The 11,923-nt window shown below is 41.5% G+C and overlaps 1 protein-coding gene across 1 annotated transcript; it reads right to left on the bottom strand.

The window, feature by feature from the left end:
• Positions 1-667: 667 nt before the first annotated feature.
• On the bottom strand, positions 668-11,205 carry LOC141761092 (protein NLRC3-like). Its single transcript, XM_074624324.1, has 9 exons — positions 11,117-11,205; positions 10,598-10,697; positions 9,369-9,467; positions 9,131-9,216; positions 3,875-5,663; positions 3,583-3,756; positions 2,883-3,056; positions 2,300-2,346; positions 668-2,192 (listed from the first exon to the last, which is right to left on the bottom strand). The coding sequence occupies exons 2-9, from the start codon at positions 10,693-10,695 to the stop codon at positions 1,663-1,665; spliced, it is 2,997 nt and encodes a 998-aa protein (XP_074480425.1). The 5' UTR covers positions 10,696-10,697; positions 11,117-11,205; the 3' UTR covers positions 668-1,662.
• Positions 11,206-11,923: the final 718 nt, after the last annotated feature.

Raw genomic sequence — 11,923 nt, 5'->3', positions numbered from 1 at the left:
TTGACAATCATCGACACCTGGCACGTCGTACTGTCTCATGGTAAACTTTCTGTTCTATATTCCACCTGTGAAACTTTAACTTTTCTCAGCGATTCATGTTTCAGCTGCATCCTCTTCTCTGTCTTGTTTTGTAGAAGTCGGGGCTTTTATTGTGACACATGGATGAAGAGGCCCGACCCTCCCTTAGTGTGTCTTTGGGGGGGGGGGGGGGTCGACAGCTTGGACCCGAAGCAGCCAGACCGCCCCGCCCTTTACTGTCAACAAAACCAGTCAACCATTCATCCCAATATGACAAGGTGGGCAACCCATTATGTTCCTGTACACATGAGCCAGTACAGATAATAATGAAAAGAAAGAAGTGTTTTCAGTTCAGGTTAAATAGTTCAGAGGTGTTTCCTTTTTCTTTTTTCTTCATCTTTTTTGAATAAAGAGAAAGGAGAAAACACAAAAGATAACTGAAAAATTGTTTAGTTGACATAACAAAACTTATCCAGTGCAATATACCAGAGTCTTTTAGTCAGTCCTTCAGCATGATAACAAAAATCTCACTATAGCTATATCCAAAAAGAACACCCAAACTTGTTTATGTTCTCTGAATGTTTATTCTCAAAAACATTTATTAGAAATTAGTTCATTCACAATATAAGAATACCTGAAATATCTAAGAAAAGAAATGTTTGGTATTTTTGGGCTTGAAATGATGACTAAAACAATAAATGGATTATCAAAATAGTTCGAGATCAATTTTCTGCCAATCAATAAATTGATTATCTATCTGCACTTTTAGATAAATGCACTTTACACATTACACACAGTAACACCAGTTCAAACCTCTAGGATGCAAATTTAGTTAATTAGTGAAACCTGAGAGTCTACAGCTTCAGTCTATCAGGCACGAGGACATTGTTACACTCCAAAAAAAGAGGCAAAGTCCATGGGACTTTATTTCGGAAAAAAAAATTAACGGTAGTCAACGGAGAGAGACAAATATTTTTTTTGATCCCATTTGAATTGCGTCATGAATCACACATTATGATGTTTGTCAATAAAAAGTTAATTTAGCAAGTTGAGAAAATCTCAGTTTGTCGTAAAACTGTTGAAGTATCAGAAAATACGTAATTAGAAAGAACCCAAAAGTCGCGTAGTGACGTCTTTCTCTCTGAAGCGACGATGTCTGTGTTTCCTACTGGGATGAACTCACACCAACAACGGGTCTGATACTTCTTTCTCTTCCCGGCTGATAAAAAGACCAGGAGTCTCTGATAAAACATATCAGGTCAGATAACGGTTCATCTGTGCATGGTCGTAGCTAAGTTAGCTAGCTAGCTAGTGTTGGTGACGTATGTCGTGCGAGACGAGGGATGTAGTTCACTGAGCAGTTTCACACTAAACTAAATGATACTATGACAAACTAAGACTTTCTGGACTTGCAAAATCATCTTTTTAATTGACAAACATCATATGTGTGATTCATCAAACAGTATCAAACTAAATATTTGTCTCTCTCCATTGACTACCGTTCATATTTTTTCCAATATATGGTCCCATGGTGGTCCACCGGAAAGGGGCAGGACTTCGCCTCTCCACACAGCAATTGTTTATGGGAATAACCCACAGTGACAGACAGGAGTTGGCGCTAGTGTGAATGCATTGAAAGGTCGTTTATATTAGCTGATAAAATAACGCAGAAGACTGAGTGTGTTCAAGTTCAACAGCAGGATAGAGGAGCTCATTGAACGTTGTTTTGTAGGTATGAAGGCGGGTCCGACTGTCGGAGGAAACTCTGTAGAAGGACAGAGTGCCAGCCGGTTGATCCAGATACACCCCCACCCGACTGGAGCGCCATCCAAGTGAGGACACATCTACTTTCTTGCTGCTGTGCACAACGTAATTACCATCATTAGAGCAAACCAGACACCAAGACTCGTCATTGTATCCCATCTTGAAGTTCTTCCCTTTGTTGTCAGCTCCTCTGTATGTGGCCCCGACGCTTAAGGATCCGAACACCTCGACCTCCCAGTAGCAGCGCTCATCTAAACCCTGTTCACCCAGCACCTGTTGGCAGTGATCGAACCTGTCCAGGTGATGGGGATGTGGCTGCTCGTCTTCCACCCAGGTCACCTTTCTGTTCCCTTCAGAGAGAAGGAGGTCCTTGTGGGCTGTGTTGGGGTCCCAAGTGAGCTCACAGGCATCTGGAGGTAAGAAAACACTTTATTTCAGGGGAGAATTCAAACCATTTCTGAACATGTTCCTAGATTTTTTTTCATCATTCCCAACCAGCAAATATACAGATACTTACATTTCTTAAAGCCTGGTTTCAACCTGGGACTTCCACCATGTTCAACACTGTGGAGAAAAATACTGAGTAAATACTATCCATCCATCGATCCAATACTAAGGGTGACGTTTTTAGAGTTTAATCAGATAATAAGGTACCCATGACTTTGGATTAGAGGTAAATCTGCAATATGAGGCTAAATGAGTTGAGAGAAATGACGAAAAAAGTTCTAGAGTTCTAGAGTTCTAGAATTCTAGAGTTCTCAAGTTCTAGAATTCTAGAGTTCAATAGTTCTTGAGTTCTAGAGTTCTAGAGTCAGTTCTAGAGTTCTCAGGTCAGTTCTAGAGTATTAGAACTATCACACAACTACACTAACCATAGTGGATTTGTAGCAGTAATCCAACACTTCTCTTTCACTCTTGTGCTGGAAGATTACAAACTCAGAAATAAGAGCTTCAAACATCCTTCGAAACAGCGTTCTAAGAACTACAATGGTTCCTAGTATTGTTCTTGCGGTGTGGACACAATAAAAAGGGGGGTTCTTAGAACTACAAAAAAGTTCCTCTAGTCCAAAACGCCTAATAATGTAGTATCCTATTCTTACTTGAGTATGTTGAGCTTGTATTGTGGATCGTTCCTCAGCTCAGAGAGCAGCTTCTCTCCTGAGTCTCCTGGATGGTTGTAGCTCAGGTCCAGCTCTATCAGATGGGAGGGGTTGGACTGGAAAGCCGAGGCCAGAAAAACACAGCCGTCCTCCGTGACCTGACAACCTGACAACCTGAGAAGAAAAACACCAGGGAACACACATTCGGGATGTGTTTATAAAAAGTGTTATCACCAGCAGAGAGTGGTGCGACTTGCACAGATGTCTGAATGACCAAAAAGCTGCCTGATTCGACTGTTATCAGGCCATAAATAGGCGTTATCACTCGCTATAACAATCATCTAATGGTCTGGTCTATAGCTTGAAGCCATAAAGCTCCTCTACTATATGTTTTTTAGGACACGGCAGGGGAACAAAGTTGCAACCAACTACACAGCAACTCTTCAGCATAGCGTTACTACCGGTTATTACTATTACCGGTTTGTTAAAAGTAAAAGTTTGTTTCAACTTCTTCTGTTTATTCTGTTACCGTCTACGAGGGACACGGGATTGTTTTCCCCTAAAAGGAGGCGTGGTCACGAGAGCCTACTCTGGATGACGTATTGCCGGTCTGATGTATGAATGTTTGTATGAAAGTAGGAAAATAACTTGTCCACCCATTACCATTTTCTGTTCCTGTACTTTATATCAGTGTCAGTACCTCAGTGTCTCCAGTCTGCAGCACTGACTTGATAGTCCATCACAGAGCAGCTCCACTCCTGAATCTTTCAGGTCATTGTTGCTGAGGTCCAGATCTTTTAGAGCTGAGTAGGGGTGCTTCAGAGCAAAGGCCAGGTGTTCAACCAACTCTGCAGTCACTTTGCAGTCTGCCAGTCTAGGGGTGGATGATTGGGTTATAATATGATCAACAAAAAGGCGCAACTGCATCAATCGAGAGTGACAGAACAACTGCTACCACATTATGTTTCATATTATAGGGAAGGCAAACTTACATGGCCTTTCTGCTGCTCTTCACAGCTGGTATCAGCCTCCTTCTGCCTTCCTCTGATGTGTTGTAACTCTTCAAGTCCAACACATCCAGATCATTCTTTGATACCTGCAGCATGTAGGCCAGCGCAGAGCAGTGTAGGGGAGTCAGCTGTGCTCTTGAACGATCTGACCTTGCCAGATATTCTTGAATCTCATCTTTGACTTTGTGATCTCTCATCTCGACCATATTCTGGAAGAGGTTAATGCAACTGTCTGGAGAGAGGGCCTTTCTTCGGATGGCTTTAAGGTGAGTCAAGATTTTCTTGTCGGTATCTTGGCTTGGGTCCGGCGATGTCAGCAGACCCTGAAGGACTCTCCGGTTGGGTTCTACCATGAGGCCAAGGAGGAATCGCAAGAAGAAGTCCAGGTGGCCGTTCTTCTTCTCCAACACTTTGTCAACTGTCATCTTGAGAAGATCGAGTAAAGCATGTTCTTCGTCCTTCAGATCGAGGAAGTCGCCGAGCTCTTTTGTATTCTTGTTTGTGAAACAGTCATAGACAAAAAGAGCTGCAAAGAACTCCTGTATGGTCAGGTGCACAAAGAAGAAGACCTTTTTCTGGGAAAAAACTTCTTCTTCCCTAAGAACTGAGGTGCAAAATCCAGAGTAGATGGTTGCCTCTTGTATGTCAATGCCACAGTCTTCCAGGTCTTCATCGTAGAAGATGAGGTTGTTCTTCTGCAGCTGAACAAATGCAAGCTTACCGAGTTTCACAAGAAATTCCTTGTGTTTCTTCAGAAGTCTCTTTTGGTTTTCCTCAGTCTTCTCGTCGAATTTTCTGCTTCTGCGTTTTGTCTGGGAAGACAGGAAATGCGCCATCATCTCTGTTAGAGTTTGAGGAGTTTCAGCTTTCTCGTTTCCCCCAAAGATCTCCTTAAATAAGACGGCAGCAATCCAGCAGAAGATCGGGATCTGGCACATGATGTCGAGACTCTGTGAAGAGCGAATGTGCGAAATGATCCTGTCAGCAAGATTCAAGTCCTGACTGAATCTCCTCCTGAAGTATTCTTCTTTTTGTGGGTCACTGAACCCTCTTATCTCCGTCACCGTGTCGACAAACTCCGCAGGGATCTGATTGGCTGCTGCTGGACGGGATGTTATCCACAGGTTAGAATCAGGAAGAAGGTTACCCTGGATGAGGTTTGCTATGAGATTACCCACAGATGTGACTTCACTGACAGATTTTACCGGCTTGTTCTCAAAGTCCAGTTGAATTCTGCTTTCATCCAGACCGTCCAGGATCACAATAACCTTGGCTTTGACGAGATCTTCTGAATCTTTCAGATTGTGGAACGCAGGGTGGAATTCAGTCAGGAGCTTGTGCAAGCTTTTGTTTTCTGCACTCAAATTCAGCTCTCGGAAAGGAAGAATGAAAACGAAATCAATGTCCTTGTTTGCTCTGTCCTCGGCCCAATCAAGAATGAATTTCTGCACAGAAAAGGATTTTCCAATTCCTGCAACGCCCTTCGTCAGGACTGTTCTGGGGGGTTTCTCTCGGCCAGGCGAAGGTTTGAAGATGTCACTGAGGTCGACTGTATATTCAGAAGATCGTCGTTCCAATTTAGATTTAAGGTGCCTGAACTCATGCTCTGCATGTGGATTTCCGCTCTCTCCAGTGGTGATGTAGAGTGTTGTGTAGATTTTTTTCAGAGAAGTCTGTTGGTCACCATCGCCTTCGTACGTCATGATGAATTGCTTTTGCATTGCTTCTTTAAGATTCTTTGCTTTGAAAAGATGGCTGTCTCCTATAACAACTGAATGCACAAGTTTTCATTCAGATAAAAAAAAAAAGTCAAGTTGCAGTTTACATCCATGTCTGTCCAAAATGTCATCACTACATCATTTTATCCTGTTAGATATTTGGGTAAAATTGTCATAATTAGCATCTGAATTCTTGCGTTGTGGCCGAAAAACATGTTACCCAGTGTCGCTGGCCACCAGCCCCGGCTCATTTTCTGTACTCAATGTAGCATGAAATCATGGCGGAATTAGCAAAGTAGCTAACAAGCCAAATGTCTGCTAGTTAGCTAGCTAGCTTGCTAGTGGTTACAAAAAATTAGCCGAACAAAGTTGTTACTCATCTGGCGATAGCACTGTGCTTTCCTACGCTGTGACAAGAGTGTGTGCAAGCATTAAGTTGTTAAATTCTACTCTGGCAAAACGAAGGAAAGACTTGACGCTAACGCTAACAGTGGGCTAAAGTTACACACCGAAAAAATCATCTTGCTGTGTTATTGGGTGCCAGAATCCAGATATCACATACTGTACATTTGAGATGACATGAACTGTGATTCGAGGCTCTAGCAAGCTTCAATATCGACAATACGTTTCAGAGATGGAGAGTTAATGTTGCTATTATTTTCTCTCCATCTCTGAAACAGTTCTCTGATATTGTACGACTCTCTTTTTTTTTACTGAAGGATAGTTAACAACAGGCATCCAGAGATTTATACGCCCTCAGTTTATCTTTACAGCGCTGCCGTTGGCCACCCCGCCCGCTGGTCGGACGGCTGGCTACTTAGCTAGCTTAGCTCGCTAATTCCACCATGCTGTCATGAAACACAGAAAATGAGCCGAACAAAGTTGTCTCTCCTCTGGTGATAGCACTGTGCTTTCCTACGCTGTGACCAGAGTGTGTGGATGAAGCATTAAGTTGTTACTCATTTAGCGACTGGTTAGTTAGCTAGCTACCTTGCTAATTCCACCGTGCTACAGAAAATGAGCCCAACAGCGGACAGCGCTGGGTCACGGTCCCTCTGACTCACTCCTCGCCGCTAGGAGACTACTTCACCGGGTGGAGTGTGTTCCAATCCACGTTCTTCCAGAAGTACACTTCAATGTAGTGCACTGTGTGCACTCTGTACTCACTTGAGTAGTGCGTAAATTTCAGCGGGGGTAGGGTCGTCTCAAATCGAATACTCTGCGGCGCACTGACCGGAAATGACGATCGCAACATTTGACCGCGGCTCGCTACCCGCCAAAATATCTTCTGAAAAGAAATGAAAGCAGAGTGGAAATTACGTTTCCAACGTCGTCGCCTACGCCTACGATGTGTCCTCCTGTTGGCTGAAAATACACCGGTATGTTTACGTATTGTATTGTTTTATTCTGTTATCTACATATGTTTGAATAGTGGTCGTGGCTCCGCCCCTTCCGCTACGTAGCCAAGATGGCGACAGTTGAGTGTGGAAAGTGTCCAGCGTTCCACACTCAACGATCTGACCGTTTTGAGTACAACATCCAGGTACTTTGAGTGCACTGCATTTTGCCGTACTTCCCAGTGTGAACACACTCAAAGTAGTAAGTGTAAGTACAGAAGTACGCGGATTGGAACACAGTGCAGGCGTTAGCTAGCTAACTAGCCAGTTCCAGAGACAGACAGAGTGTGTTCCAATCCGCGTATTTCTGTACTTACACTTACTACTTTGAGTGCATAAGTGCGTTCACACTGGGAAGTACGGCAAAATGTAGTGCACTCAAAGGACCCGGATGTTGTACTCAAAACGTTCAGATCGTTGAGTGTGGAACGCTGGACACTTTCACACTCAATTGTCGCCATCGTGGCTACGTAGCGGAAGGGGCAGGACCGCGACCACTATTCAAACAGACGTAGATAACAGAATAAAACAATACGTAAATGTAGCGGAGTTAATGATTCCACTTGCCATTACTAACTGTGTCTTAATATGTTTAAATGTATGTACACTGAATTTAATTTATTATTTGTCATCTGTTTCAATTTCATGTTATTTACTTCATTATTTTATTATTATTATTAATTTTATATATTATTTACTCTGTTGTCTGATTATAATGGAGGTTGCCATGGAGACCGTTGTGTGTACGTAGCATGAGCGCCCTCTACTGAGCCCCTGCAGACTTGACAGATGTCATGTGTGGAAGATCTAACATCATTTCTGTATTACCAGGTACATGTTGTATATTTTTATATTTTATTAATGTTAGCTTGTATTTTAAAATCTTGTAAACAGTCTGCATATGCCGTCTCCGTGAATAAACGGCGAGTTGGAGCCAAAAGTGACGGTGTGTGTACATCATTAATAACACAACGCAAGAGAGAGTACGCAACTGCTACATAAACATACCGCTGCATTTTCAGCCAACAGGAGGACACATCGTAGGCGACGACGTTGGAAACGTAATTTCCACTCTGCTTTCATTTTTTTCTTCAACAAAGCAAGCAGATTTTGGTGGGTAGTTGACGGGTAAAACCTGAAGGAGGCAGCCGTGCAACACAAAGGATGCCAGCTGCCGTAAAACCCAGAAGAAGAAGAAGAAGAAGAAGAAGAAGAAGAAGAAGAAGAAGAAGAAGAAGAAGATATTTTGGCGGGTAGCGAGCCGCGGTGAAATGTTGCAGTCAGTGTGCCGCAGAGTATTTGATTTGAGACGACCCTACATCGCTGAAATTCAGGCACTACTCAAGTAAGTACAGAGTGCACTACACTGAAGTGTACTTCAGGAAGTACGTGTATTGGAACACACTCACAATCTAGCTAGCTAAAGTTAGCCAGCCGTCTCCTCCTCCTGCGGCGTAGGGGTCGACTAATCTGGTCCCGTTGGTTCATGTTAACATTCTCAACTAACACTGGTGATCCTGGAGAGTGAGTGACAGCACATATTGATTGTTTAAAAAACAAGCCAAAAATACTTGCTAGCCCGCGTTAACTAACGTGTTCAGAGAATAACTTTTGCCTCCAATTAACGCTCCGCCCACCAAACACCTCATCATGGTTACTAACAGAGAAGGGGGTCTATGCTTCGTAACGTTACTACTCCACTGCTTGTTTAAGTCGTTACGGCCAAACCTCACCTCAGTGAGTCCGTGACTTTCCGTAATTCGGTTTAGTTTATACGGAGGTTAGCCCGCGGCAACGGTCGCAATGGCAACAGTACACATAAAAATGTCTGCTGCTCTGACCATCCTGCTACGCTGATTGGAATGGGAATGTCCTTTCTGTTCCTTTTCTATGTCTATGTCCTCACCAGTTTGTTTACCCGACCGAACCAAAAATTCAAATCCCTTTTAATGTCAAGAGAGCCACCACAAAACACGCAAGAAATTAATCCTATTACCTACCAATGATCTTAATTGTTACACCCAATATCAACGAAGTATTACTAGAAGTTACTGGTAGTAGTTCCTAGTAACAGTAGCAGTATAAGCAGCACTACAGATATTTGTAAAGATCGTTGAACTTACACGTGTCTTCGTCAGTATCTCTCAGATGTCCATTGGTGATTTGGACTTGACCCCTAAAATCCTCCATACGCTCCTCACTCGGCTGTCTATAAGAACAAATGAGCAAAAATATTCATGCTTATCCTATTGCAGTTACAAATGGCTTCATCACTTTCAGTCTCATTATGAATCTTTAATAAAATTACCTTAACGTGTTTTACAATACAATGAATGAATTTACAGTATGCATGAACATTACCTTTGCATCTTTTCATCATTAAACCTGAGTGGTTCGTACATGGATCTGTTCATAGAGATACAACTGGGATCTATGGACTCAGCTACATTCATCTGTGAACTGAGAAAAGAGATCGTATTATCTACTAAAAAACACAACAATGACCTTTTCCCAAAACTGACTGATACTTGTATGCAGGGTCTGAAATTAGCAATTAGGTGAAATCACCAGGACATGCGCCACTTTGACAGGCAGGGAAAATGCTAGTGATGGGAATAGAGAACCGTAGTTGTCCGCTTTCTTGGCATCTCATGCCTCCGTGACTATCGATTCCTCTTATTGATGCTTTCCGACAGTTACACTGCACAATGACGCGTACGCACGTTGTATCATGTTTCAGTTTGTTTTGGACTGGAGACACGGCGGAGAGAAAAAGAAACGCTCAAAAGCACGGCGCTATTACACCTGAGGGGACGCACCCTATTTTTCCCTGATAAAGCGACACTGTGAACAACAAACCTGTGTTGAAATCAGCAGGAGGAGAGTTAGTAACGTTGGCTGTGGTGGGCAGCACAGTCCTGACTAAATACCGGAGATACGAACGTTAACGGAGGTGCCATTCAGTTATTATTATCAGGCGTTCAAAGTCTGCTCAAGAGGGTGAAGATATTAAACTCATCATCTTGATGTGTTTTTAAATGTAATCTCGTAAAATTTAGCTTTTGGCGAGAAACTTGAATGAATCCAGTTGTTTGAAGGAGATTTTTTCACATCAATATAAAATAGATATTAGAGAGAGAATTATGACCTGGTTAACTTCGTTATCAAGATTTTTTTTAATCAAAGCAAACATTTAAATAATCATAATCATTTGAATTGTGTGTTTTTATGCAAATAACCCCTATAGATGACTACAACAAAGTACAGTACAGTACTGTGTACGGTATCTTCCCTCCACGGTGTAATTCGAACACTGTAATTTACTGTGTATATAATGTTTTTTGTGTAAAATATATCGAACATTGAATGACATCAGATCTAAAATGTTATTCTTTCACTTAGCACATGGATTTCAAAAGTGGCAGATAAAATTTCTGAGTGGCAGACAAAAGAAAATACTTGCCTGCTACTATGGCAGGAAGTGAAAAAAGTTAATTTCAGACCCTGCTTGTATGCATTAGTTGAAGTTTGGTTTGTTGGGGTTTTTGCTAGTGTCAGAGTTTTTAATGATTAACAAAACATTGTTTTACCTGCCTGAAGGCTCAGTGCAGGAGCTGACTGGCTGTTGGTGTGATTCATCAGAAGTAGAAGAGGAAGGATCAGGTCCTTTCCTCTTCTTCTCAACCATTCCTATCGCAAAAAAAAAAAACATCAATAGCTTTGTAAAGGACACAAATGTTTTTTAAGAGTTGGACAAATTACAGCACATTATGAGTTGTTTTTCACTCCATATACCTTCTTCCATCTGTTTATTGTATAACTTTTGTGCCTTCTTAATGACAAATAAAAAAAGAAAAATGTAATAAAGATGTTCTTTGTCCAAAGACTAACACTAAAATAAATGTACTACTCCAAAAGTTCACCCGAATATGTTGATATCTTGTTTCGGTAGTAGGCCTGAAGAAGCACTGACAGTAAATGTGGTTTTAGTGCTGCCATTTCAGCAGCCATATAAGGAGGCAGGCAGAACCAAACTATACTACTAACCACAAACAACACAAACCAGGAAACCTGAAAATATCTGAAGGAAATCATAAATGGCGACTTACTTTAAATTGTGGAAAAAATAAAACCACACACTCCTCTGGTTGTTTGGACAAAATGATCTCTGGTCGTCTGGCAGCAGCATGGACACAATTATCTCTGGTCGTCTGGCAGCAGCATGGACAAAATTATCTCTGGTCGTCTGGCAGCAGCATGGACAAAATGGATGACGAGGATATGCCAAATTACTTTCACTTTTGTTGTGACTAGTGTACTAGTAACACCACTACTACTAGTACTGACAAATACTGCTTCAAGGTCACCAGCAATAATAATCCAGTAGTATAATATATCAAAATAAGCTGATTCGGGCTATTCTGCAAAGTTAGTTGGCTATAAGTTTTACTTTTGATGATGTACTTTTGAAGTATATTTTTGCTGTTAATATTTCTGAACTTTTGACTTTTAAATATTTTTATATCATGTTATTGCTAGTTTTACTTTAGTAAAGCATCTGAATACTTCCTCTGTACCAGTGATGAGCTCACAAAACAGAAGATATAAGAGTCAAAACTGAGTTAAACCACAGAACATTGACTTCTTTGCAGAAAAATGTAGATGATGATGTGGTGACATCTAGTGGAAACAAGCACACAGATATAGACAACATGTTACAAAACACAAAGTGACGACATAACTGAACTGCAATCATTTGAAATTAGATGCTCATATAACAGTTGCAATGTGATTATTTTGCTTAATTTGTTACTTCAGTTAAATTCTCATTGTTGTTTTTTTATCACAGCTTCCTGTGATTCATCCAGACCACAACAGACCTGTGAGTACATCAGTTTTCTTTGCATTTGTATCTT

Source organism: Sebastes fasciatus, chromosome 22 (genome assembly GCF_043250625.1).
Source record: "Sebastes fasciatus isolate fSebFas1 chromosome 22, fSebFas1.pri, whole genome shotgun sequence".
Taxonomy (NCBI): domain Eukaryota; kingdom Metazoa; phylum Chordata; class Actinopteri; order Perciformes; family Sebastidae; genus Sebastes; species Sebastes fasciatus.
The sequence above is the reverse complement of the archived record's forward strand: the minus strand, read 5'-3'. Positions and strand labels throughout refer to the sequence as shown.